Raw genomic sequence first — 27,244 nt, 5'->3', positions numbered from 1 at the left:
AACATGTTTATATGTAAAAATTGGCCATGAAATAATGAACTTATCGGATACCCCTCCCAAACACTGCAGGAGGAGTACCAGAGCGAGGGGATCTCATGGCACAACATTGACTACACGGACAACGTCGGTTGCATCCACCTGATCAGCAAGAAGCCCACCGGCCTCTTCTATCTGCTGGATGAAGAGAGCAAGTGAGTGTCCATGTCCCGGTGTGTCCACAAACCCAGCCACTCAGTCCGGTTCCGCAGCCCCCAGAGCCTTACCCCAAATCCGAACATCCCAAGAACTTCTGAGTTTCTCAAACTCATTTGGCCATAAATCTTGACCTCACGTTGGCGAGATGCGTGTACCGCTCACCATGGAAATATTAACACATGCAATAACTGAAACACGCCCACCCGGGAGTTCTTGGGAAGGACTGTAGAAAATGGAAACGGGCTTGGTGCATCCTTGCAAAGGGCAGCATGTAGAACCGGGGCCCAGACGCCTACTCTCTGCAGAGCCTGCACCCCTTGTCCAGGATGCACTGACGGCTGGAAGGGATATTTATAAGGTGCCTCATGCTTGGTCACCCAGCTGCAGTCGCTGAAGTCACAGTCACTAAAAGTCACCTACTGAATTAGTTTCCTGCAGCTGCTGTAATAAATGACCACAGAAGGGGTGGCTTAAAACAACAGAAATGTATTCTCTCATGGTTCTAGAGGCCAGAAGTCCAAAATCAGTACCAAAGGGCTGAAATCAAGATGTCGACAGGGCCTCACTCCCTCCAAAGGCTCTAGGGGCAAACCCTTCCTGCCTCTTTCCAGCGTCTAGCAGCCCCAGGTATCCTGGGTGTTTGGCTGCATCACCCCCACCTCTGCCACTGTGGTCACATCATCATCTCCTGTCTGTCAGTGTCTCGTCTCCTCTTTTACAAAGACCACAGTCATTTGAATTAGTGCCCACCCGCATGGTCTCATTTTAACTTGCCTGCATCTACAAAGACCCTATTTCCAAAGAAGGTCACATTCATAGCTTCCCGGTATCAGGACACGTCTTTTTATCGAACCTCTTTATTGGGCCCTTGTGTGTTGCTGAGGCCTCTGTGGGGCTGGAAAAATTAGGCTCACCTGCCTCACACCCAGTCCCATCAGGATGGGGACAGACAGGTTCATTCACACTGGAACTCGGGAGAGAACCTTCAGATAAGAGAAGGGCGGGGTTGCCCTGACCGGTTTGGCTCAGTGGGTAGAGCGTCGGCCTGGGGACTGAAGGGTCCCAGGTTCGATTCCGGTCAAGGGCATGTACCTTGGTTACAGGCTCGATCCCCAGTGGGGGGTGTGCAGGAGGCAGCTGATCGATGTTTCTCTCTCATCGATGTTTCTAACTCTCTGTCCCTCTCCCTTCCTCTCTGTAAAAAATCAATAAAATAAGAGAAGGGCGGGGTGCTAGGAAGGGCTAGCTACGTGGTCCCAGACCTGCGTGTAGGGGAAGCGTAGGAGGCAAGACCAGGCCCACCAGGGTCAGTTCTGTCTTTGTTTAAAATCTGCCCATTTTGGTTTATCAAGGATTTCTTTTTTATACTGATTCAGATTTTCTAAAACAGTGCATTAAAGTATTATTTATCCAGTCCTAGATGGTTGCTCAGTGGTTAGAGCATCAGCCTGTGGACTAAAGGGTCCCAGGTTCGATTCCAGTCAAGGGCATGTACCTCGGTTGCAGGCTGGATCCCTGGCCCCAGTCAGGGCACGTGCAGGAGGCAACCAATCGATATTTCTCTCTGTGTGTCTCTCCCCATCCCTTCCACTCTCTCTAAAAATAAATGGGGGAAGAAATATCCTCGGGTAATGATTAACAACAACAAAAGTATTATTTATCCAGACGACTACACGAACAGGCCCCTCACTTTCCATACCTAGAAATGATGTGCTTCATAGCTATCGGATCTTCCTCTTTAACACCCGCCCCTCCCGCCCCCCATTAAGCAGTAGGCATTGGGGGTTCAAAGGCATGTTATACTGCTGTGTTTGCAGCAAGGCTGGGTGGGCACAGGCAGGGCATGCCAAAGCTGGCTGTGGCATATCCTTCCTGGGAGGCACATATAGCCAGGTACAGTGGGTTCCTTATTCTGCTCCCACTCTCCTCCCTCTAACGGGAGCCCAGGCAAGGCCCCTTCCAAGACACAGCATCCAGGTACAGATGGATCCGAGGCCAGAGTCACTCTGTCCTGGGATCACTCCTAGGAGCTGCCCGTGGTAGGTCCAAGTCCCACTCTTACTGCTCTGCCCTGCTCTGAGCTCCCCCCACAGCCCTGTGTGCGTCCTTTCGCCCTTGGCCCCTTCATACCAGCAGCAGGTTCCTGGCCCTAAACCTCAACACTCAGGGCAACCCAAGCACCTGTCTGCCCACCCACCTCAGTGTCAAAGGACCTGCAACCTACCATGTAGAGCAGGTGATCAGCCACCGTTCGTACAGCTCACAATTTCAAATCTTCCCAGCTTCCCCCACGCCACGAGCCAAACTCTGCTGGCCAAGTTCAAGCAGCAGCACGAAGACAACAGGTACTTCCTCGGCACCCCCATCATGGAGCCAGCATTCATCATTCAGCACTTCGCAGGGAAGGTGAAATATCAGATTAAGGTACGAGTCGGGACCAGGAGGTGGGCAAGGGAACACGTGGGTGACCTGGAGGCCCCTTCTCTCTGGTGCTTGCTTGGTCCATTCCCTTCAGCTCAGTCATTCTGGGCCAGGCACCAGGGTGCTCAGACCCGGCCCTCACCAGCCCTTCCCGTTCTAGCACCAATGAGTGACTGCCTGCCTGCCTCTTTCCCCACCAGGACTTCCGGGAGAAGAACATGGACTACATGCGGCCAGACATCGTGGCGCTTCTGCGGGGCAGTGATAGCTCCTACGTGCGGGAGCTCATCGGCATGGACCCGGTGGCAGTGTTCCGCTGGGCCATGCTCCGGGCCGCCATCCGCGCCATGGCCGTGCTCCGGGAGGCCGGACGCCTGCGGGCCGAGAGGGCCGAGAAGGCTGCAGGTAAGAGGGGGGTTCCGGGTCACCTTCAAGAGGGGGACCCTCGGAGTCGATTTTGTGCACCTTTCAGAGGCATTTAGCACACTCACAATGTTGTGCAACCACCGCCTGGTTCCAGAGCTCTTTCGTCATCCCTAACAGAAACTCTACAGGTGCATAATTTAACGTCATCACCTTCACAAGGCAGGAAGGCATCTCCCTGCTTTCCTGTGACAACCTGGGGCTCCCTTAGGGCCAATGGGCTCTAGACACCAGCCTTGGGACTCCGTTTTACGAAGGGCGTTGATTAAAAGGACCAAAAGCTTCAGGCCTTTATGAGAAATAGGAATAAATAAATGGTTGCTGTTTAGAGATCAGACACTTCACAGTTCCCTACTCTGCCCACATTCGAGTATCAGGCTGTTTTTTTAAGATGAGTTCAGGTCAGGACCTCAGCCTCCAAGCAGAGACAAAGGCCTTCGAGCTCCAGGCAACCCCACATCCCCAACTCCCATCTTATCTGTGCCCCCAGCAGATCTGTGCAGCCCTGGCACCCGAAGTCACTTGGGGGAGCTACAGAGAGGAACCATCACCCCCTCGGAAAAGCTGTACCGGTGAGCATGACCTTGATTTGTCCCAACCGAAGCTGGTAGACAACAGCGTTGTTTAAGACAGTTCCCCCACACCCTGAACCCAGGTTGGGGTTGACCTTACCCAGCAACTGCTTGAACCAAAGAGACCCAGAAGCAAATGGCACCTGGCTGCTACTTTTCTGCACCCAGGCCATCTGCTTTAGGAAGATTTGAGATGGCTCAGTTTACAAAGAATCCTTCCCATGGTTAGGTTGTGGCAGTTGGTGGGTGGGGCCAAGGAGCCACTGGTCCCTCCGATCCACAGGCTTGATTTAAAAGCACTTCCTCCCGCAGCCTGGCCAGGGTGTCCTGAAAGCAGATGCTAAAGTACTTCATTCACAGTCAGAAACGCCACTACCTCTTTTCTGCACGTGAGATGAGGTGGGCTGTTTTGTGGCCACTTAGGAATGACCGAGGGCCCTTCACATACCCCAGTCTGTACTAAGCGTAAAAGTGATCAGGCATGTGCTCCCAGGAAGGTGGAGTAGAAAAGGCCACACCGGACATATGACTGAGGCAGCGACAAAACCAGAGGAGGGAGCAGTGTAGCCAGACACGGCAGGCAGGGTATGCCAGCAGCGGGCAGCACATGCCAAGGCTCTGGGGCAACCAAATCCCCGAACATCAATCCCCAAGGAGTGAGCCGCTACATTTTCAAACATCAAAATGTTGTTTTATTTTTGTGCCCTTTGTAATAACTTTATGAGATACGTAAAAGTGTGTGTGTGAAGGTAGAACTAGCAACTGGGTAAGTGACTGAATGTCATTTGTCTAAAAGCATAGTGTGTCGTTTTCCTGCTTTTAAAAAGGTGCATTTTTAAATGGGCCTTTTTATCCAAAAGAGGATAAGGTAAAAATTGCCTTCCCCTCCCCGCTTTGCTTATAAGGTATTTTTCGGTTGGTTGGTTTGTCTGTTTGTTTTCCTGCAAAGACTGACAGGTGGCCCCGGGCTGTGGGTCCTGCCCTGGAGTGCTTTAGTTTATACAGACTCTCCCTTTCAGCTGCTCAATGCTAGATTTCTCAATTGACTGCTCTGAGGAGTTCGATATTAACGCTTTTGAGGACATCTTTGCTTTCTATGAAAGCAAGAAGTAAGTAGAGTGAGGGCCTTCGAACCCAAGACCAGGGAGGCACAACAGAGGAGCTGGTCCCTAGGCTCTCCGTGCAGCGTCCAGGGCCAGGAGAGAGGGCACTCGCACCATATTTAATCAAGTTAGGGGGCTACGGGTGGAAGTCACAGCCTTGTCCAGAGCCCTGGCCGCTGCACTGACTGCTCGGGGTGTGGAGGTGAATGTGACCGCTCTGTTGTCCGCGCCCTCCGTGCCTCCCTGGAGGGCGAGGGAACAGAGGTAAGTGAGGCTGTCCAGCCGGGCATGGTGCATGGAACACACGAGGGGCTGCCGGTCGGGGTCTTCCCAGGCCAACTGCCCAGAGCTTAAACATGCATCTGAAATAACTGGAATAAGGAATTTAAAGCAAAAACAAAACAATCAAAAACCGGAACCTCCCGTCTTCATTCTGTAGTCAGTGCTTCCTCACTTCCGACGTTCTACTAAAGACATTTGTCGTCTAGACGTCCTTCACAAATACCTTTTTTCAGAGCACTAGGTTTTCCCCTCTAAGTTGTTCTCATTGTCACATGCCGGTGCCAGAGTTTGGGCCTAGAACATACTCTCAGATCTGAACCTGAACCCACAGTCACTGAACAAAACGAAGCTGATAAGATTGAACTCTTTGGGGTAAAGATCTCCTGCAGCCAGGGTTTCCCGCCCTCTGCTCTGCGCTGCTCACTCTGGTGGTGGCCGGCATGTGCACGTAGAGGGTTGAGCAGCATCCCTGGCCTCCCCCTACTTACCCCCGCCTTGTGGCAGGCACCCAACTGTGCCCTAGTAGGAGGACACGGGACAGGACCAGTCTGGTTGAGAACCCCTGTGTGAATTTCAGTTTATTCTTCCTCAGGCCTCTACTGAAGGCAACAAGGAGGCTGACATGTGGCCACAGAAACATCAAGAAAAACTAGTCCGCTTCCCTCGAGAAGCCCCCTTCTAGTCCCTGATGCCTTTGGCAGATTCTGGAAGGCTCTTCAGTATGAGGCCTTTTTCAATTATAGGAGAAACCGTTGAGCTGGAAGTGGCCTCAACTCCCTCACAGGAAGGGGAGCCTCTTGGGGGTGGGGGCCACTCCTGGCTGAACCCTGCCACCTTCTTGGTGTTGGAGGGAGGGGCAGCAGGGAGCAGGCTCCCCCAGCTGCATGTTTTGGCTCCAGTGGCCTGGGGACAGTCCCGACCGTGCCAGGGACCCCAAGGTGGGGGGCCCACTGCTCTAACTTGGTTTCCTTTCTGTCACTATGCCCCCGTACCCCTTCGCTCTCAGCGATTTGCATGACCAAATCATCAAGACCATCAAAGGATTGCCCTGGCAGGGTGAGGACCCCCGTAGGCTTCTCCAGTCCCTCAGTCGGCTCCAGAAACCCCGCACCTTCATCCTGTGAGTCCCCCCCAAGGCTGCGGGTGCCACCCCCACAAGTGCAACGACTGCCTCCCCTGCTCCCGGGGCCCATAACGCTGAATCAGCTGCTGCAAACGCTGCACTGTCTTGCGGTTCCATTCTCACGCCAGCAGTTGCTCAGCTCAGTGGCCCTCGTAATACGCCCACCCTAGTGTCTGCTGTGGCCAGATCCCCACCAGCTCCCTCGTGTCCCACACAGCTTCACAGGAACGTGCCTCCCACAGTCTAAGTCTCTCCCCCCCGCCCCCGACACGCAGGACAGGCCTGCTTCCGTACCCCCTTGCCACTGAGCTCACAAAAGAGCTGTCAGAAGCCGGGCATGTGATTTTTGTGGCCGGGAGTGCGATGTGGTAGGAAAGACCCAGAAGCCACATAAATTAGGCCTGGACCCCCTCCTGCTCCCGCCTGGCCTGAGCGCTCCAAGCATGCAGCCTTGGTCTGCAGAGCAGGGGTGATGATTCTCATGCCCACAGCACCAGGGGGACAGTTGGGGCTGGCTGAGAGCACAGCGAGTGCCCACACGGCAGCCAGTTTCCAGATACGTTTTTATTAGCCTCATTCCACCCCATGGAGATTAAGATGAAACCTGACACACATAGACCCTCACAGCCATGCATTGTGCAGATGGCCCCGCCTCCTCAGCTGGTCGTAAAAAACGAGCTAAGCTGCAATTTTTTTTTAAAAAATGTCTCTTTTGTTTCCATAGTGTCCGACAGTGTGGGGGCCATCCCTCCTTCCTCTGCCAAAAGATCGGCTTTCATTCTTAACTTTGTGCCAGCACAAGTTCAAATGGCGCTCCTCCCAGGCCCCGTTTCAGTGCTCTGCAGGGTGGGAGGTCCAGAAGGGGTTCTGTGGGCCTGCTTCAAGTTTGCCAACATGTAGCAAGTAGAGCTGGGACACCTGGTAGGCATCGGAGCCTTGCAGGGTCCCTCAGAGCTCCTCTCGGAGGATCCCCATCACTTTGTGAGGTCCATCAGCTGCCCCGTAGCCGGCCCTGTGCAGATGCGTGCTCTGCCGTGTAGATGACCAGCCCGCCTCTCCTGCTCCCTGGCATCCAGGGGGCCCCCCAATCGATGCTCCTGTCCCCCAGGGAAGCCAGTGTGCAGAGCGCAGCAGAAGCACCGCCTGGTCCTTGGAGAGCAGCGGTAGTGGCCTCGTTGCACTTGTGCTTCTCGACTCTCTGTGCTCTCTGCTCTCGCTCCGTCTAACCCGCCAGGCGTGGCTTGCTGAACTAACCCAGATCCAGACCCCATGTTCCTTCTGTTCACAAAACCATTTTTAATATTTTTGACAGGAAAAGTAAAGGTACCAAACAAAAGCAGATCATTCCAAAGGTAAACACCTGGGACGCCGTCTAATGCTGCCTTGCTTTTGTCTGTCTAGAGCACCTGGCTCATGTCATTTTCCAGAAAATGGGGACGGGGAGTGGGCAGGGGAGCGGGGCAGGGGCTGACTTTTAACTTCTCTGACTTCCTGAATTCCTTCTTCTTTCCTTCATCTCCTTCTTCCCCCTCACTGCCCCCCCCCCCCAAAAAAAAATTGTCTCCTGTTGGGTTTCTTAGAAGTAGAATTTGCACAAGTGGTACAAAGGCGGGAGATCCTAGGAGAAGCCTGAGGGTCCGGGGAAGGACTGAGCAGGCGGCGGGCTCAGCCTGGGCCAGGGAGGCCCAGAGTATGAACTGCCTCAGAGTTTATGCTACTCAGAGGCAACAGACCCTCCGTCCTACCCCACAGCAGGGGCCTTTAGCCACCAGCCACCTCCAGGAGACACAACACGTGCTGCGTGTGTCCATGCAGCCGAGACCCCAGCAGCCGGCTGTGGGCGACGTGCACCCAGGTGTCCTGTCTGTCCGCATGCAGCATGTGGACGGATCATGAAGTTTGTAGAAGAGTAAGAGCAGCCTCTAGTCTGGTCAGCAGAGGAGACAGTGCCAGTGCTCGTCAGGCAACAGTAAGAGTCTGCAGTCCTTGAGCTGCGTAGCGGGAGGCTGTGATGGCCCTTGCCTTCCTGGCCCCAGTGCCATTCACAGGCCCAGCCCAGGCTCAGTCCCGCCAGGACCGCCTGCCCCCACTTTCCGGTAGCACAGTTGTGAAACCAATACTAAGCGCTGTCACCCCCAGGAGCCTTGTCCTGGCTCCAGAATCAGTGCCTCCTGGTGTCCGTCGGGGCCTCAGGAGGGCAGGCCAGACCCTGTGTGTCTGTCCTAGAACCTGCTGGACTCCAAGTCCCTGAAGCTCATCATCAGTATGACCCTGCACGACCGGACCACCAAGTCGCTGCTGCACCTGCACAAGAAGAAGAAGCCCCCGAGCATCAGCGCCCAGTTCCAGGTGGGAGGCCCGAGGCTCACCTGGCTCAGCCAAAACACGCCACACGGGCAGCTGATCATTCTCCCAGGGTTCCCGCCCCTGGCGGTGCTGGACATCTGGGGCTGGATCATTCTCCCGGGGGCTGGGGGGGGGGGGCATCCTGTGCGTATGGAATGTTGGACAGCATCACTGGCCTCCACCCACCAGATGCCAGCAGCACCCTCCCGTCGTCACACAACCAAAAAGTCTCCAGATATTGCCAAATGCCCCAGGGGAGACAGAAAAAGTTTAAAAATACCATGAGTCAGTACGTGAGTTAATATAACCACTGAGCTGTGCCCTTCGCTCATGTTTTCCATTTATTCCCTGGCTGTCAGCAGACGTCGGGACACCTTTTGGGGGGCGTCCAATGGCTGCTGACCCTCACCATTAGGTTTTTTTATTCCTTCTCCCTTTTCTCAATCTGAGTCTTCTGTTCCCACCTCGGCTTTTTTACAGTTATCTCATGCAAGAGCTCCCACAAATCCTTTTTTTTTTTTCTTCTTTTTTTAAATAAATATTTTAGTGATTTTTTACAGAGAGGAAGGGAGAGGGATAGAGAGTTAGAAACATCAACAAGAGAGAAACATGAATCAGCTGCCTCCTGCACACTCCCCACTGGGTATGTGCCCACAACCAAGGTACATGCCCTTGACTGGAATTGAACCTGGGACCCTTGAATCCGCAGGCCAACGCTCTATCCACTGAGCCAAACCGTCAGGGCCACAAATCCTTTTTGGAAACAGCAGACCAGAGACCAAATCACTGCATACATGGTCCCTTCTGAGGCTGACACATGTTTTAAATCCCCAGAAGGCGTTTATCTAGTCTCCTCTCCACGTCTACCGGAAGCAAAGAGCTGGGTGACCCTAGGAAGCTGGCGGCCACAGGGACCCCACAACTCCCTCAGGGGCTCCCCAGAGTAGCGCAGCCTCTGATCAGAATGTCCAGCTCTAACCCCCCATGTTTCACATCTGCACGGACTTCCGTGGTGATGCAGGCAGGTGACCTGGATCCCCCCTCGCTGAGAGGCATGCCTCAGGGGGCCTCAGCTAAATCCCTTGTTTCTCTTTCCCCAGACATCCCTTAACAAGCTCCTGGAGGCGCTGGGGAAGGCAGAGCCCTTCTTCATCCGCTGCATCCGCTCCAACGCTGAGAAGGTGAGGGGCTCCTGTGTCTGGGGGAGATGAAGGCCGAGGTCTGGTGGCCAAGGGGGGTGGGGCAGGAAAAGCCTCCAGGAACAAGTGTTCGCCTAAGTTCTGGGAACTGTAAACAGGGTGTCATGACCAGCGGTTGGGGGGTGGGGTGTCAGCAAGGGCAACCACAAGCAGGATGTCATCTGGAACATCAGGGCCGCGGAGAAGGCTTGCTCGAGGAGGGACAGGTCTCGGTGCCCTTCAGATACCTCCCCAAAGCGGCCAGTGCACAGTGTGCGTGAGGGAGGGGCTGAGGTGCAGCAGGAGGCAGAGCCTGCGCTCATCCAGAAGTTTCTTTAAAGACAGCCTTGGTGGGCTCTGACGGCAGGCTCGGCCCTCGATGCCAGCTTCCTTTGCCCCAGGGGCCCACTGGACCTTGCTGGGGGCCATTTGGGATCTAGGCTCCCTCTCTGGTACAGGTGACCCCTGGCCAGGGGACCCTGGTGGCTCTCTTCTCCCGTACCCTGTACCCTTCCTCTTCCTGTTACCCTGGCTCTCTCCTGCTCCTGGGATGCTCCGCTAACATCCCGAGCCCGCTTCTCCCTGCCAGGTGCCACGGCGTCCTCTCCTCCTCTCCCTTCCTGCCTTCCGGTTCTCCCAGTGGTCTTCTCCTCCCCCCACCCCCACCCCCCCATTCTTCTGGCAACAAAATATGCCCCTCCTTCTTCCATCAGGGATCCTTACTTCAGCTTCGGGCAACCCAGGAAATGCTCCATCAACACCTGCTCTGGGCAAGGGTTGTGCCAGCAGGTGGTTCTTGGGGAGGGGGGTGGGGGCCTGACCTGTGCATTGTAAGGTATTAAGCAGCATTTCTGGCCTCCAAGAGCCCACCAGATGCCAGAAGCAGTGTCCCCCACACAGTCATGACAACCCCATCTCCAGTGCTGTTCCCTCCCTTCCATCCACTTAAAATAACGCCCATTGGCATGAAGCCATGCCCCTGAGCTCCAGGCTTGAAGCCCCCTGAGCCAGCATCGTTCCCCTCCTTCCCCTTGCCCCTGTAGCCGTAGGCATCTCCCCACATCTCTTGTCAGCCCCTCAGCCTCCACCTCCTTCTCTGGGCCTTCACCCAGCTTTCCCCGCCCTCCTCCTCAGCCCAGGGTCCCCTCTCTGACACCTCCCACAGGGACCTCAGCAGCATCCACCCTTCACACATGCGTCTGGCTGCCCACCCCCAGACTATGCTCTCCTCTCTGGAATCCTCAGTGCTTACCCACGTACCTGGCACAGAGTACAAGGTCAGCCCAGGTTTGGTTTGGGCGCCTAGAAAAGAGCTCTTTGCAACACATTCTCTTGAATTAGGCAGTAAGGAGTGACGTATGTCTCCTCAACACCAGGGATTAGAACAAATCAGACACCAGGTTTTCTAGGAAAAATGAATGCCCTGAGCACTGCTGCTGACTGGCCTCGTCTCTTTATTCCAAAAAGCCCGTCTGGAGCAGGGAAAGGCAGAGCCTCAGGTGCCCATGCCGGCTGTGCTAGGGACAGTTCCAGACCAGCCAGGACCCGCCTGTGTGCCGGACCCTGTCCACATCTGGAATCCCCCAGGACCTTGTCCCACAGTTCCTCTCCCCCCGCCGCCGACGGGCTTGGACATCCGGCCACAGGCACCTGCCCTGATGGCTTGCATCCCGTTTCAGAAAGAGCTGTGCTTTGACGAGGAGCTGGTGCTGCAGCAGCTGCGCTACACGGGCATGCTAGAGACGGTGCGGATCCGGAGGTCAGGCTACAGTGCCAAGTACACATTCCAGGTAGGCTGCCCACGACACAGTGCAGGGCCAAGGGCCAGCCAGCTCTGCTTCCAGGCAGAATGCTGCTCTGGAGCATGAACCCATCAGGTGACATGACGCCAGGGCTTCTCCACCTGGCACCGCGGGTCATTCTGTCGTAGGAGGGCAGCTTTCCTCAGAAGAGGTGTCTGGGCACAAGCTAAGCTGTAAAGGATGCAGAGGTGTGATGAGGGATCATCACAGGAGGAGGGATTTGCACAAGCAGATCCCTGTGTGGCTCTGCCCTTTATTGAGCACCTTCTACCAGCTTTTATACCCAACTCTTTTATTCTGCCCATCAGCAGCAAGAGGGCCCGGTTCCTATTTTCCTGATACAGAAACTGAGGCCCAGGGAAGTGGTAGCCTCAGAGATGGCTCTCTGGGCATTCTCAAAACACAAGGGGTCGTTGGTGAGGATCAAATTGTAGAGCAGGTTCTGAGTTGTGGTACCACTGACACATGGGACTGAGTTGTTCTCTATGGTAGAGCCATCCTGTGCACCGTGGGTGCTGGGCAGCCTCCCTGCCTCCACCCACTCGATACCAGTGGCACCCTTACCCCCTGCCCCCAAGTTTGACAACTCACGATGTCTCTAGACATCACCAAATGTCCCCACGGGTCAGCATGGCCCAGGTTGAAAACCCCAGGTTCATGACGCCAGCTGGCACCAGTTGTGAGGTGCTTGAGTGAGCTGTGGCCCCAAAGCCAGAAGTGGCAATTCCTGGTCTCTGTTCAGCCTTACCCGCGTGGCTGTGGGGACGTGACTTCATCATGGCGAGCCTCTCTTTTCTTACCCACAGAATGGAAGTATTATTTTTCTAGCCCTATAAATAGGAAAGGCAAAATTACAGAAAAGGGAGAAAGTGCTAGTATATTTTACTAACGACTGGCTCTTGAAATTTAACATAATTGTTTTCTTAAAAGGCATGTGTGTCCAGTTATGGTCCAGCCCCCTACTGAGCTGTAGATTGAGTCCTCCCTAGGGGTGGCCCCGTCTCCTGGGCACTCTCCCCAACAGTAGCAGCACCGAGCAGGCCCTCCATAGCCACGCACCAGCTGACGGAAAGCTCCAGTGCTCTGTCTGCGACCGGCTTTCTTACGTTTCAGACGATTTCAGAAACGCCACGATTTTAGCTTCAGTACCATTTACGTCACACTAAGCTTCGGCTTCGGGAACCGCTTGATGAGGGAACTGCCATCCCTGTTGGTGGCGCTCACTCGGATTCTCCTTTCTCTGCCGAAATCACCCAGGATTTCACAGAGCAGTTCCAGGTGCTGCTGCCCAAGGACGCCCAGCCCTGCAGGGAGGTCATCTCTGCCCTGCTGGAGAAGATGAATGTCGACAAGAGGAGCTACCAGATCGGAAAGACCAAGGTCAGCGTCCCCCCCGCCTCCCGTCATACAGGGTCCTTCCACGACCCTGGTCACACTGGGAAATAGGGCCTCTGCTGAGGCGTGATGCCCGGGCATCCTGGAAGGCCGAGGGAGCACCATGGGGCTGGGGCGCAAGCATCAGGCCTGTTTCCAGTTTGCTCACATGGAGGCTACAGACCATCACAGCATTCCACGGGGTGTTCAAGGGCCAGGCAGCGACCACTGTAGCATCTGGCAGGTTTCCTTCACTCGTCTTCCCTCCACAAACCGTCTCCACCTCCGGATGTATGTTACTTGCTTTTTGTCCAACAGGTGCCCAGGTCACCTCCCTGTCGTGAAAAATCCCTCATGGGTCCCCAATACATGTGACCCAGCAATTCCAATTCTAGATAGTGACCCAAAAGAACTAAAAACAGGTATTCAAGCAAGTACTTGTACATTTCATAGCAGCATTAGTCACAATCGCCAGAAGGTTAGAAACAACCCAAATATCCATGAACGGATGGATGTATGAACAAAATGTTCACATCCACGCAGCGAATATTCCTCAGCCCTGATTCCTTGGAAACCTTATCCTGAGTGAAAGAAGCCAGACACAAAAGGCCACATAGTTTGTGATTCTATTTAGTCGAAATATCTAGAAGCAGCAAACCCATAAAGACAGAAAGCAGACTAGCAGATGCCAGGGTCTGTGGGAGGAGGAATGGGGAGTGACTGGAGTCACATTTGGCGTGATGAAATGTTCTGGACCAGATAGAGGCGATGGTGCACAACACTGTGAGTGTTCTAAAGGCCACTGAATTTCATGTTACATGAATTACATCTCCGTACATTTCAAAAAATACTCCCCTTGGTCAGGTCAGTCAGCACTCACTCTCGAGGTGGCTGTGCAAACCTCCTAGACTCGGGTTCTGACCGCTCCTATCCCCACCCCCCACCCCTACCCAGGTTTTCCTGAAGGAGACAGAGCGGCAGGCCCTGCAGGAAACACTGCACCGGGAGGTCGTGCGGAAGATCCTGCTCCTGCAGAGCTGGTTCCGGATGGTGCTGGAACGCCGGCACTTCCTACAGATGAGGCGGGCGGCCATTGCCATCCAGGTATCGCGTAGGCCGAAGGGCCCAGGTGTGGGGCTGGCCAGGCGGGCGCACACCTGGCCCCTGAACACCTGCCCTGCTCTCAGGCCTGCTGGCGGTCCTACCGCGTTCGACGGGCTCTGGAGCGGACACAGGCCGCCATATACCTCCAGGCCACGTGGAGGGGCTACCGGCATCGGGCAGCTTACCGGCGCCAAAGGCAGAGCATCATCCGCCTGCAGAGCCTCTGCCGGGGGCACTTGCAGCGCAAGAGGTGAGCAGAACAGGGCCCTCCCCCCCAAGAATGTTCCAGAAGCCAGAAAGTTCACTCACCCTAAAGCTGCCTGAGATACAGGTAGAGCTGTCAGAATATCATTCTGAATGCAGGGAGGCTGGTGAGGGACTGGTGGGACCCAGCCATCTGGTCATGCAAATCCCAAAGAGACATTCTAGGGCTGGTGGGTGGTGCTTACGGCAAAGCCCCAAGTCACCATCCGCTGCATTTGGTCACCACCAGGGACCCCTGCACCTGCCCACCCATGCCCGTCAGTGGAGCACCTGGAATCGGGGGGTTCAGGCCACCCTGGGCTCCCCTTCTACTACACCGCACACATGCAGCTTGGGTGTCCACCGGGCCAAAGGAATTCCGGGGTTTCTTAACAGGCCTCTCCCACAATGAAGGTACCCCTGAACTCGCCAGGCAAACCTAGGGCAGGGACGGCCATGAGGACAGGTCCTCCCCCATCCCCTTTCCTAGTTGAGGAGGGTCCCCCTTTCTGGAAGCCTCTCTAAGGGCCAGAGGCTGTGCCTGGCTGTCCAGCAGGCAAGCAGCATGCGGGTCCCACCAAAGTGTGGCTCGGAGGCGCCCGACAACCCGGGTGGATTCTGGGGGCTGCAAGTACAGTAGTTCCTGAACCCACCCCCTTTACTCTCCTCACACCAGCTTCCGCCAGATGGTTGCAGAGAAGCAGAAGGCGGAAGAGGAGAGGAAAGCCCAGCAAGCCTCAAGGGAAGAAACTGCCGAGGGTAGGCCCAGCCAAGAACCACCGGAGGACAGCGAGCATTCGCCGCTGGAGCCCGAGGTGTGGCTGAGCCACGGGCCCCCTGCGGAGAGCTTCCACCCTGAGGAGAGCCCCAGCCCCGAGAAGGTTCCCTCTTCCCAGAAAAACCCCCCGGAAAGTCAGGAGAAAGTGCCCAGCAGCCGGGAGAAGCGCGAGTCCCGGCGGCAGAGAGGACTGGAGCACGTGGAACTCCAGAACAAGCACATTCAGTCCTGCAAGGACGGCAGCGCCCTTAGAGAACCTTCCGAAACGGCCTCCCCCGAGCAGGAGGAGCGCCTCCCCCAAGACGGACAGGAGAGCAGGGAGGATGAAGCCCTCGCAGACACAGGGGCGGAGGCCGAGGGCCCTGCTCCTGAAAATCAGCCCGGGGGGCCTCCTCCTAATGTGCCCAGGGAAAGCCCGCAGGCACCTCAGGACTACACAGAACGGCCCACCAGCCTGGCTCTGGACAGCAGGGTCGATGCACCGGCCCCCGTCACCACCCCCGAGAAGCCCCGGGACAAGAGCAAGCCGAGTGGTGGCGCAAAGGCTCAGGACAGGCCTGTGAGCCCTGGAGGCTCCACCCAGATCCAGCGGTACCGGGAACCGGTCTCCGAGCGGCTGGCCAGTGCCGTGGAGCTGTGGCGAGGCAAGAACTTGACGGCTACCGGCCCCAGTGCTGTGCTGAGCCAGTCCCTGGACCTTAGCGAGCGGCACCGGGCCACGGGGACCTCCCTCACAGCCACAGAGTAAGCCCCGCACCCCCCTTCGTCCTATCCCAGTGGGCAGGCTGGGCAGGGGACTCGCGGCCAAAGGTCTGGCAGCAGGACCAGCCGCACACAGTATCTGGGGCCCACTTGTTCTGTGGGTGGGGACACCCTGTGCACTGTGGGGTGCAGGTGTCCCCAAAATACATGAGCAGCTCCATGTCCAAGAGCTGACACCAGGTGTGTGGGGCCCTGAGGAAGGAGGGAGGGGGGTCTGGCAAGGAGGAGGCACCTGCCTGAGGCTGCCTGGCAAAACCCAGAACCCTGGGTTTCCCATTGAAATAAGCTGTGTTCACTCAGAAAGTGCCTGGCCTCAAGGGACGAAGCCCCTCTGGTCAGGGGCCCCACTCCCCACCCCCCACCCGACCCGGGCCTCAGTTTCCTCATCAGTGAATGGGGTCACTACACTTCCTCAGGAGCTGTGAGAGGGGCACCCAGCTCTCAGCATGCCCTGCCTGACCCTATACCTAAATATCAGGGACTCCGGTACCAGACCCTTGTCCCAGAGGCCCACTGGGCTGGAGGGAAGAAGAGTGGAAGTGGAGGCGAGCTTCTGTTAGGGCCGCACCTGGCGCTAGCTCGCTCTCCGGTGGGGCCATCCCGTGCACTGCGGGGTACAGAGCAGCGTCCCCAGTCTCTACCCATCAGATGCCAATAGAATTACTCTCCAGTTACAACAACGAAAAATATATCCAAACTCTTTCTTGTCTATAAAAGCCACGTTTCTGTGATCTCGCAGGGAGAGGCGCATTTCATTATCCACCAGTGATGTCTCCACGCTTCTCCCGGGCCAGGCCAAGACTCAGGTAAAGCTTCAGGCTGCAGCTCTGTCCCCTCAGGGTCCAGGCTCACCTCTGCCCCAAAGGGCAGCTTAAGAGAGAAGGGGAGCTCACCTGCTTGAGCGTTGACCCATGAACCAAGAGGTTGCTGGTTCAATTCCCGGTTGGGGCACATGCCCGGGTTGTAGGCTCAAACCCCATAGGGGCGTGCAGGAGGCAGCCAATCAATGATTCTCTCTCATCACTGATGTTTCTATCTCTCTCCCTCTCCCTTCCTCTCTCTCTAAAATAATCCATTAAAAAGAGAGTGAGAAGGGGCGTCAGGGGACAGAGCACACAGTGACGCCGGGACCCCTTGCTTTCCTCCAGCAAGGCACCGCCTTTGCTCACCTGCCCCCATTCTCTCCCAGCCTCTGTCGGAAAGCGTGGATGGCGAGCCCAGCACGAAGAAGGCGGCCGTGCAGAAGAAGAAGTCGGGCGATGCATCTACCAGCACCGACTCAGGGCTGTCCCCGGGCGCCCAGGCTGACTCTAAGTGAGTGAGGGGTTTGGGGGTGGCTCAGGCCTCCAGTTTTGGAGTGGTCTGGTCTCCTAAACCAATGACAATTATGAAACTGAGTCAGGCAGGTGCTTGATCAGTAGCAGTTCTATGACAAGAGGCCCTCATGGAGCCCAGGTCCTGGCAGCATCAGGATGAAACGGTTCTACTGAAGCCGGAGCCAATGTGTGTCACCTCCTCTGGGTCCGGACAGATGGGTTCCATCTGGCTTTTTATGGAATCAGAACCAGCTGCCCCATCCCTACCTCCAACACCTCCTGGGTCCTCGGATAGAAAATCTAGGCCAAGACTTTGTCCCCAGAAGCTCCTGCCCAAGTGCTACGGATGGTTCCATCCCAGAGCAGAGCGGGTGGGCTGTGGAGCAGGAGGTGAAGAACAGGCTGGAGTGGGAGGCAGGGGCCCCACTGCAGAGAAACCCCACCACCAAAGCTAAGAGCCACCAGTAGAGTGGCTTCAAACAATGGGACTTTCCCCTCACAGTGCTGGAGGCCACAAGTCCAGAATCCAGGTGTCCTGGGGCGTGCTTCCTGCCTCTTCCGGCTCTAGGGACTCCAGGGGCCCTTGGCTGTGGATGCGTTCGCTCAATCTCTGCCTCTGTGGTCACATGACCTTCTCCGGTGTCATCTCTTTCTGTCTCATAAGGATACTTATCCCCCCCTGGGTAACCCAGATGGCCTCATCTTGAGATCTTTCACTTAGTGTGTTAGTCCATTCCGGTTGCTATAACAAACTCCCACAGAATGAGCAGCTTAAACGGCGGGCATAATTCCATTCCCCAGGGCTCCACCCTTACAATCCACTCACCTCCCAAAGGCCCCACCTCCTAATCACATCACATTGGGGATTAGGCTCCAGCCTATGATTGTGTTTTTTTTGCCAATAATTGAAACTTCATTGAAAAACTGACACCAAAATAGGAGATCACTGTTGTATACTCAAAAAATTAAATGTAGTTACATTATCTTGGCAGATTAACTAGAACTACTGAACTGATAAGGTTTTCTGTGACGTAACAAAAATTAGTGTTGTGTTCTTCTAAACCGTCACCCGCCTGCTGTGAGTTAGCCTCTCCTCCTGTCAGGCACAACCCTGTTAACAACCTACACAAAGAACCACTGTCTAGGCTTGGCTGGAAACGGGTTGTCTTGCCCTGGCCAGTGTGGGGCAGCGTTTATTTTATTTTATTTTATTTTATTTAGTTAGTTAGTTTTTGTTTGTTTTTATTTTTCGTTGGGGTCAGTGTTTAGACTATTGGCCCGGGCACCGAAGGGTCACAGATTTGATTCCTGGCCAAAGGCACATACCTGGGTTGCAGGTTCAATCCCTGACCCTGGTCAGGGTGCATATAAGAGGCAACCAATCAATGTGCCTCTCTCTCTGTCTCTCTCTTCCCCTCCACCACTCCCTCCCTCTCCACCACTCCCTCCCTTCCACTCTCTAAAAATGGAAAAAATAGCCTCCAGTGAGGATTAACAAAACAAAAAAAACTGTGGTGATCTTTGATCTTGTAGCAAACTGGACATTTTACATACATAAAGTAAGAATTTGGATTTGAACTAGCAATTTTTTTAAATATATATTATTTTTATATATATATATATATTTTTTTTTTTTCTATTGATTTCAGAGAGGAAGGAAGAGGGAGAGATGGAAACATCAATGATGAGAATCATTGATCGGCTGCCTCCTGCACGCCCCCACTGGGGATCGAGCCCGCAACCTGGGCATGTGCCCTTGACCAGAATCGAACCCGGGACCCTTCAGTCCGCAGGCTGGTGCTCTATCCACTGAACCAAACCAGCTAGGACTGAACTAGCAATTTTTTAAAGTTTTTCCTTTCCTCTTCCAAGGATGGATGTAGTAAGTCTCTAGCCAAAGGCATGTTGATCCTTTCACAAGCCCAGCCCATCACGATCTCTGAGGTGACACCCTGGCGACCAGCACACAATCAGGCGCATGGCATCAACTTCAGCATATGAATTTGGGGAGACACACACATACAGTCCATAACACGTGGTCACATCTGCAAAGACCCTTCCCCAAATAAGATCATGCTCATAGCCTCTTGGGGTAGACACAGTTTTGGGGGGCCACTTTTCACCTCCCCACATACCCAGTAGCCACAGTGCACGACTTCGTGTTTATTTTTCCCCCGTAATCTTGTACCATAAAATCATGAGGAGGACGGGGAGGGTTTATTTATTTTTTATATGAATATGGGGTCAGCATCTGATTGGCATCTTGCTCTTTCACCTGACTCCTCCGTCAGTTCACGAAAATTGACCTTATTTTTGGTAGCACCGGATTCCATCAATAACAAAGAAAAGGGGCATTTGTCTTTATGGTAAGGTGGCCCTTTCCTTGGCCTTATATCTTTTTTTGTTTCCTGCGGCTTAAACAGAACCCTGACTTTCTCCTTCAGGTCCACATTTAAGAGACTTTTCCTGCATAAGAACAAGGATAAAAAGTACAGCCTGGAGGGCACGGAGGAGACAGAGAGCTCGGTCCCCGGGCACATCGTGCTGGAAGCCGTCACCATGAAGAAGAATCTAGAAGGTTGGTCACCCGAAGCCTCAGGGATGGGCGGCAGAGCCCCGGGGGCACCTGGGGTCATCCATCCCCAATGAGGCCTTGGGCACAGGCCTCCGGGCTGGTTCCTCCCTTGGAGGCACTTTCTGGTTGTGGATCCGTTCACAGCAATAGGGGTCCTGGCTCCCTTTGTGACCAGGCCCCGAGAGGCTGACCATCGTCCCCCCCAGAACCCACCCTCACCAGCCACTCCTTCTCCCCAACAGCCCCATCAGGCCACCAGCACCGCCACGCCACGGGCGAGAAGCACACCAAGGAGACAGGAGGCAAAGGGAAGAAAAACCGAAACCTCAAGATAGGCAGAATCACGGTGTCAGAGAAGTGGCGGGAGTCAGTGTTCCGCCAGATCACCAATGCCAACGAGCTCAAGTACCTGGATGAGTTCCTGCTCAACAAGGTAGGCCAGCGCGGGTTCAGGGGGCCTGAGACACGCACAGGACGGGGTATGTGCGTGGGCTCAGCGGGGCCACCCAGGCTATCACCACCCAGCAAAGTTTTCAGAGCCACCTTAGCGGGCTGGAAACAGGAAGTCCAGGGGCACCGTGCTAACACAGGAAGTGACGTTTCCTGTAAAGCCTGGCCTGGGCTCACACAAGACCACTTGTAACTTATATTCGTTTAGGTCAGCCCAGGAACAGGTGTTCCTCAGCACCTGAGGGGATTGGTTCCAGGGCCCCTGTAGAGAGCAGAGTGCGTGGACGGTCAAGTCCCTTATGTTTTCATATAGTCTACAGCAGGGTGTGCCGACACATCACCTCACACAGATTCAGCGTTGTGCTCAGCACGTGGCAAATTCAAGTTTTGCTTTTTGGAACTTTCTGGGGTGTTGTGTTTTGTTTTTGTCTTCTGAATTGGTTAAATCTACAGATGTGGAACCCATGGGTATGGAGGGCCAACTTTATTTAAATTTCTCTGCAAAATGTCTGTGAGGTCTTATTAGGGGCTGGACACACTGCAGAACTGTGTTACAATCCAAAGCATCTGAGCCCTGGCTGGTTTGGCTCAGTGGATAGAGCGTTGGCTTGTAGACTGAAGGGTCCAGGGTTCAATTCCCGGTCAGGGCACATACCCAGGTTGCAGGCTCAATCCCCAGTAGGGGGCGTGCAGGAGGTAGCCGATCCATGGTTCTCATCATTGATGTTTCTATCTCTCTCTTCCTCTCTGAAATAAATAAAAATATATTTAAAAAAAAAAAAAAAGCATCTGATTCTGGGATGAGCCTGTCCCAGGGGCCATGGCGAGGGGTTGTAACCTGTGCTGGAATTGTCTCACGTGCATGCGTACAGGCATGGGGGCTGGGTGCCCAGCAGATGTGTTTTATCCTGTGGTTCCTGCCCAGGACGTTTGAAACCTGCAATTAGAAGACACTTAGACGCTTCATCTGTTGTATTGCAGTGACCTTTGGGGGCAGTTGCCCCTCTTGCTCACACACACAAGGAAACAAACACCAAGATCCGGAATAACCTGGGCAAGACACACCTCTGTCCCACTGGACTATCTCTAGGTCCACCATCCTCGCTGTGGCTCGGCCATAGCCCAGCTGTGGCCATGAACTTATTTTGTTTAGAATAACCTTCCCCCCACTCCCGCCCCCCGCCCTGCAGTCCCCAGTGAGTGACCCAGCCCTAATGTCACCAGTTTGAACCTGGGCTAAATGGACCGGAGAGACCGAGTTGGCCGGAGAGCCCTAATTTTATCCTGTGAGCCCAGGTTCGGGGAAGGGCTTGGGATGGGGCAGAGTGGTGACCACTCAGATGCCAATCTGAGGAGACAGGGTCAGTGGGTCTCTCCTTTCCTCGCCCTCGACAGATAAACGACCTGCGTTCCCAGAAGACACCCATCGAGAGCTTGTTCATCGAGGCCACAGAGAAGTTCAGGAGCAACCTCAAGACCATGTACTCAGTCCCTGTATGTGTGGCCCCAGCCCCAGGGGGGCCCTGGCAATCACCCGGCCTGCCCCAGGATGCACCTTGCCCCCTCCCCACCCCCATCAGTCTGTCCAGGGGAGTCACACCTTCCATCCTTGCAGAACGGGAAGATCCACGTCGGCTATAAGGACCTGATGGAGAACTACCAGATTGTTGTGAGCAACCTGGCGGCCGAGCGTGGCGAGAAGGACACCAACCTGGTCCTCAACCTCTTCCAGTCCCTGCTGGATGAGTTCACCCGTGGGCACTCCAAGAATGATTTCGAGCTGCCCAAGGTTGGTGGTGCCACTCTGAGTGTGGGCAGGGTCCCAGCATGGTGTGGGGGGCCAGCTGGGGAAAGGGTTACCCCAGGGGCCCACACAGACCTGCCTTGTACTCCCTCACAGCAAAGCAAAGCTCAGAAGAAGAAGCGGAAGCAGGAACGCGCTGTAAGTATGTGTGTGCACACGCGCGTGTGTGTGTGTGTGTGTGCACGCGCGCGCTCGAGCATGTGTTTTCCTGCCCAGTCCTAAAGACACTAGCTGTGAATGAGTAGCCCCTGGCCCTGAGATGCTGCTCAGCACCCTCCTCGGTCCCCAGGTCCAGCAGCACAATGGGCACGTGTTCGCCAGCTACCAGGTGAGCATCCCGCAGTCGTGCGAGCAGTGCCTCTCCTACATCTGGCTCATGGACAAGGCCCTGATCTGCAGCGGTGAGTGTCCCAGAACTCCAGCCCCCCACCACTGTACCCCTGACCTCTCCACCAAACCCCCGATTACCCATTGTAACCCATGGTGACCCCTGACCCTCCACCAAATCTCCAGACTACCCCTGTACCTCCTGACCCCCTTGGTACCCTCTCACCCCCCACAGTGCCCCTAACCCTGCCACCATGTTCCCAACCCCTTGCTGAGCACCAGAGCCTTCCCCCCAAGCCCCAGGATGGATCTTTCCAGAACACTGCCCCAGCCACATCTCACCCACTCAACCCCCCGCCAGAGCAGGTCACCCTATGTCCCACCTCTGGGCCTTTGTGCACACACCTGAGCTGCTAGCCCCTCCCACATGTCCCAGGGGAAGCCAGTCAGTCCCCACCAGCAGACCCTCGGTCAGGTGGACAGGAGGCAACCAAGCACTTGCGTTTTCCTGGGACCAGCCCGGCCTGGCTTTCTTTCCACACAGGGTGTCCTCTCCCTCTGGGCCATGTGTGAGCAGCTCTCCCTCCCCTGTCTGCCATAAATACCTCAGCAGTTGTCACTGTGCTGAGATGAGGGTGCACCCAGGTGCCACCTACTTTTTATTGTAGCTGATTTCTTCTTTCCATGCATGACATTCCCCTAGTCTGGTGTCGGGTGTGGTTGGGAGAAACCAAAGCAACATCACTCATACCACTATCACAGGCCAGATCCTCAGGGCTACCCCCTGGCAGGACTGAGGCGTAGGCCCCTAAGCCCTGGCTCCTGGCTCCCTGGCCAGGCTGGCTCTGAGGAGCAGCAGCTACGAACACCTGCCAACACAGCCCCCCGGCCTGGGAATCAGGGCAGAGATTTGTGTGGTGCAAGTTTAGAATCCAGTTGGCGGGTCCCTGTCCCCCTAGCCATTGGGACAGGCAGCCACGGGAACCTGGGGTCCCTAATGCTCCACCTGTGACCTCCTAGTGTGCAAGATGACCTGCCACAAGAAGTGCATGCACAAGATTCAGACCTACTGCTCCTATCCATGTGGGAGGAAGGTGAGCCCACCGCGGCCGGGAGCTTTGCAAAACAATATTAGGTTCAGGGCCAGGTGCCCCCAACCAAGCACATCCGGTTCTGCCTGAGCCCCTAAGGCAGGGGCCAGGCTTGTGTAGCATCTCAGGCCTGGCCCTGCTCTTCCCTGCCCTGGGTAGTGGAGGGAATCCCCCCTCACTGTGCCCAAGAGGAAGGCGGGGTCCTGAGCACTGGGCGGAGGCAGGAGCTGGGACTGACTGCTCTCAGAGGACCCTGGGTGCTCCTCATAGGGAGTCCCTGCCCCGTCGCCCTTGATCTGACCTCTGCAGCCCAGCGCACTCAGCAACCTGCAATGGGGAATGAGGGAGAGAGGGATGGCGCCCACAGAGGAGGCCTGAGGGCAGCCAGGGAGGACAGCTAACCCAGGCTTCGCCCCCATCCCCCGGGATTGCAGAGCGAGCCGGGTACCGAGCCGGGCCACTTCGGCGTGTGCGTGGACAGCTTAACCAGTGACAAGGCTTCGGTGCCCATCGTACTGGAGAAGCTTCTGGAACACGTGGAGATGCACGGCCTATACACCGAGGGCCTCTACCGCAAGTCAGGCGCCGCCAACCGCACGCGGGAGCTCCGGCAAGCGCTGCAGACAGGTGGGTGCTACGGCAGGTGGGACCTGCGTACAGGCAGGCGTTCAGAGCAGGTGGGCAGCAGGAAGGCACCATGCAGGGCTCCTGCCTGCACTCACCGGCCCTGCTCGCCCTTCCCTCAGACCCCTCGACAGTCAAGCTGGATAACTTCCCCATCCATGCCATCACCGGGGTGCTCAAGCAGTGGCTTAGGGAGCTGCCCGAACCCCTCATGACCTTCGCCCAGTATGGCGACTTCCTCCGAGCTGTGGGTGAGTCCGTGATGGTGGCAAGGGCAGGCAGGTGGTTGATGTCGGGGTCATAGCCATGAGCACCCTGCGGCCAGCCAGGGAGGCGGGACCACCCAGTCACAGCTGAGAAACCAAGGCCTGGGGTGAGACTGGGACCCCTCTGTGGCCCTGCGTTCTTTACCCACACGGTGGAGGCTCTCCTGTCCCCACGGTGTGTTGAGGTGGGGCCCTTGGTAAGCTGATGCCTTGGCCTTCCTAGAGCTGCCAGAGAAGCAGGAGCAACTGGCCGCCATCTATGCCGTCCTGGAGCACCTGCCGGAAGCCAATCACAACTCCTTGGAGCGGCTCATCTTCCACCTGGTCAAGCAAGTGCCCGCGGCCACTCTCTGTGGGATGGGGGGTCCCTGCAGGAGCCCCCACTGCCCACTCCCGGGCGAGTGTTCTCTGCTGGTTCTGCACCAGGACGTGGGCCCATGTTGAGGGGTCTGGGGGAGCCCCCGACCACCCCCTCCCTAACTGCCGCTCGCTGCCACAGGGTGGCCCTGCTCGAGGACGTGAACCGCATGTCACCCGGTGCACTGGCCATCATCTTCGCACCCTGCCTCCTGCGCTGCCCTGACAACTCAGACCCGTTGACCAGCATGAAGGACGTCCTTAAGATCACCACGTGAGTGCCAGGCCAGCCCCACCCCCACACACTCTGGACGGCCCTGCCAGGGAACCCTCCGAGTTCTTTTGAGGCTGAAGACTATGCAGGAGGGGAAGACCTCACCCCTCATCCAGGGTGAGGGGCAGACATGCAGTCAGGGTATTCCCCTCCGGCAGCAGAGAGCTGGTAGCAAACAGAAGCGCTGGTCTCCAGGTTTCTCCTTTCCCCTGAGCCTTCTGCAGAATTCTCCAGAAAGTCCTCAAAAGGCCCTAGCTGGTTTGGCTCAGTGGATAGAGCGTCAGCCTGAGGACTGAAGGGTCCCAGGTTCAATTCTGGTCAAGGGCACGTGCCTGGGTTATGGGCTTGATCCCCAGTAGGGGGCGTGCAGGAGGCAGCCAATCAATAGTTCTCTCTCATCATTGATGATCCTAGCTCTCTCTTCCTCTCCCTTCCTCTCTGAAATGAATAAAAATATATTTTTTTAAAAAACTTTTTTTTTAAAGTTCCTCAGAAGATCGTCAGACATCAGTCACTAAGAGGACATAGTTTAGGTGACTTGAGAAAACAAGAACCTGTCACTGCAGGTGGTTTCATGAGGCAAACACACCAAGAAGGCCTGACAGTACAGCTCAAGGCCACACTTGTCACAATTAGTGAAAGGTGACAGATAGGCAGTGAGCATAGAGGGGACTGGCCTGGCCTGACAGATTTGCTTCCAGCCTCTTCCAGCACAGTCATCCTCCTTTCTCCCTTATGTGCTTCTGGTGACGGAATGAGTGTGACTGGTCGTCCATCCAGGCTGAGTGCCCTCCGAGCTGAATACTCCGGGTTGAGTCCCTCCAGTACTGACCGCTCCAGGCTGGCCCTGACCACTGAGCAGATGAACTGCCGGTTACAGTGCATGTTCTGGAGCCCGGGGGCCAGCTGCCTGCAGTCCTTAGGACAAGTTTCCCAGGCTCCCTGCACTTCACACTTCTCTGTGAAATGAGATAATCCCCACCCTGCAGCAGCGTGACTGAAGAGTCAGTTCACTCCAACCCTCTGTGCATACTTCTTCCTTCAGACAAGGAGGCTTGTTGAGATGGGAACTCAGGCTCAGAGAGGTGGAGTGAGTCGTCCAAGGTGACCCAGCCAGTCAGCTGCGGTCAAGATGGCAGCTACAGCCATATCCCTGGCCCTGCCCAGTCTCTGGATGGGTCTCTGCCTTGGCCGTGGTGCCATCTCCATCCAGCACCTCCCTGGATACCAGGTCCCCAGGCCTGCCATCCCTGGCACCGTCTCTGAGTCACCCTCTCCATGGGCCTTCGCCACAGGTGCGTAGAGATGCTGATCAAGGAACAGATGAGGAAGTACAAGGTGAAGATGGAGGAGATCAGCCAGCTGGAGGCCGCCGAGAGCATTGCCTTCCGCAGGCTCTCGCTCCTGCGACAGAACACTGTGAGCACTTGGTGTGGTGGGGTCCTCCGCGGGGGTGTGGCTGGAACATGGCCTGGGTGGGAGTGGCCCTGTGAGCAGGGCTTGGGTCAGGACGGGGTCTCACTTCCCTTACCACCAACACCCCTGGCTACAGGCAGCTGGGTCCGGGGCCAGTTCCTACCTCAGCCCAATGACCACTGCCCTGCCCTGTCTCTTTGCCCTGCCCTCACAGGGCAGTGGGAGACTGTCACCCAGTGGGTGGTGTTTCATCCTCCAGCCCTGGTCCTTGCTGACTTGGGCCCCGCCCACAGGGAACTGATCCCACAGAAGTGGCCCCAGTGTGGGGGGTGGGAGGGATTTAGAGGGAAGGTCCTGGGCTTCCATGGGAGGACCCTGTCCTTGTCCCCATGGTCAGATGTGGCTCAGTGACCATAACACAACCGGTGTCTTCGTCGTGGTCCCATGTGGTCACCCTCTGTTCATCTCTCCCCCCAGCCATGGCCTCTCAAATTGGGGTTTTCGTCTCCCTATGAGGGGGTCCTGGTATGTACACGATTGGTGGGCCCACCCTGCATGTCTTCAGTGCAGTGCATGCTGGGGTTCCCCTCTGCCCCCAGGGTCCCCGTAGGGTAGGCCCAGCATGTCCTAACCTCTGGAAGTGCATGCTGGGGGAGGCCTGTTGCCTGTTGGCCACCTGTGCTGAGGACAACTAACCAGCTGTGCCAGGGCCACTTGGTTAAGAGTGGTTCCTGGAGAAGCCTCACTAAGCCCAGCCAGCCAGCCACAGCAGAACTAACCACCCCTGGGGCTGCGCACGCCACCCTCTCTCCACCTACAAGCACTGACCCCACTCGCCCGGAGGGCCCGCCAAACCTGCTGCTTCTCCGTTGCAGAACAAGAGCCCCACGGCCCGGGGAAGCAGCAGCGGCCCAGAGGAGCTGGGGGTGCTGCCCGAGGAGGAGGCAGCCGGCCACGACGAGGACGAGGACCGGGAGAAGGAGATCCTCATCGAGCGGATCCAGTCCATCAAGGAGGAGAAGCAAGTGTCCCTCTGTC

General features: G+C 55.9%; 1 protein-coding gene across 14 annotated transcripts in view; it reads left to right on the top strand.

The window, feature by feature from the left end:
* MYO9B (myosin IXB) overlaps positions 1-27,244 on the top strand; it is an 87,285-nt gene that overhangs the window by 57,552 nt on the left and 2,489 nt on the right. For 2 of the 14 annotated variants that reach the window (XM_079770938.1, XM_079770941.1), the window contains exons 11-40: positions 70-191; positions 2,478-2,619; positions 2,817-3,021; positions 3,530-3,611; positions 4,631-4,720; positions 6,003-6,116; positions 7,432-7,471; positions 8,346-8,468; positions 9,566-9,646; positions 11,323-11,433; positions 12,703-12,825; positions 13,774-13,923; positions 14,007-14,173; positions 14,843-15,688; positions 16,446-16,512; positions 16,896-17,020; positions 19,467-19,600; positions 19,840-20,030; positions 21,443-21,541; positions 21,663-21,836; positions 21,948-21,989; positions 22,141-22,252; positions 23,199-23,272; positions 23,704-23,896; positions 24,016-24,144; positions 24,383-24,488; positions 24,659-24,790; positions 26,086-26,209; positions 26,684-26,731; positions 27,082-27,227. In XM_079770938.1, coding sequence (XP_079627064.1) covers positions 70-191; positions 2,478-2,619; positions 2,817-3,021; positions 3,530-3,611; positions 4,631-4,720; positions 6,003-6,116; positions 7,432-7,471; positions 8,346-8,468; positions 9,566-9,646; positions 11,323-11,433; positions 12,703-12,825; positions 13,774-13,923; positions 14,007-14,173; positions 14,843-15,688; positions 16,446-16,512; positions 16,896-17,020; positions 19,467-19,600; positions 19,840-20,030; positions 21,443-21,541; positions 21,663-21,836; positions 21,948-21,989; positions 22,141-22,252; positions 23,199-23,272; positions 23,704-23,896; positions 24,016-24,144; positions 24,383-24,488; positions 24,659-24,790; positions 26,086-26,209; positions 26,684-26,731; positions 27,082-27,227 — 4,292 coding nt within the window. Of the gene's footprint in view, positions 1-69; positions 192-2,477; positions 2,620-2,816; positions 3,022-3,529; positions 3,612-4,630; positions 4,721-6,002; positions 6,117-7,431; positions 7,472-8,345; positions 8,469-9,565; positions 9,647-11,322; positions 11,434-12,702; positions 12,826-13,773; positions 13,924-14,006; positions 14,174-14,842; positions 15,689-16,445; positions 16,513-16,895; positions 17,021-19,466; positions 19,601-19,839; positions 20,031-21,442; positions 21,542-21,662; positions 21,837-21,947; positions 21,990-22,140; positions 22,253-23,198; positions 23,273-23,703; positions 23,897-24,015; positions 24,145-24,382; positions 24,489-24,658; positions 24,791-26,085; positions 26,210-26,683; positions 26,732-27,081; positions 27,232-27,244 lie in introns of all 14 variants that reach the window. The other 12 variants (XM_079770944.1, XM_079770942.1, XM_079770950.1 and 9 more) reach the window with 10 other exon arrangements.

The sequence above is a fragment of the Cnephaeus nilssonii genome (genome assembly GCF_951640355.1).
Source record: "Cnephaeus nilssonii genome assembly, chromosome: 5".
Classification (NCBI taxonomy): Eukaryota; Metazoa; Chordata; class Mammalia; order Chiroptera; family Vespertilionidae; genus Cnephaeus; species Cnephaeus nilssonii.
This window is presented reverse-complemented; position numbering and strand designations above follow the sequence as displayed.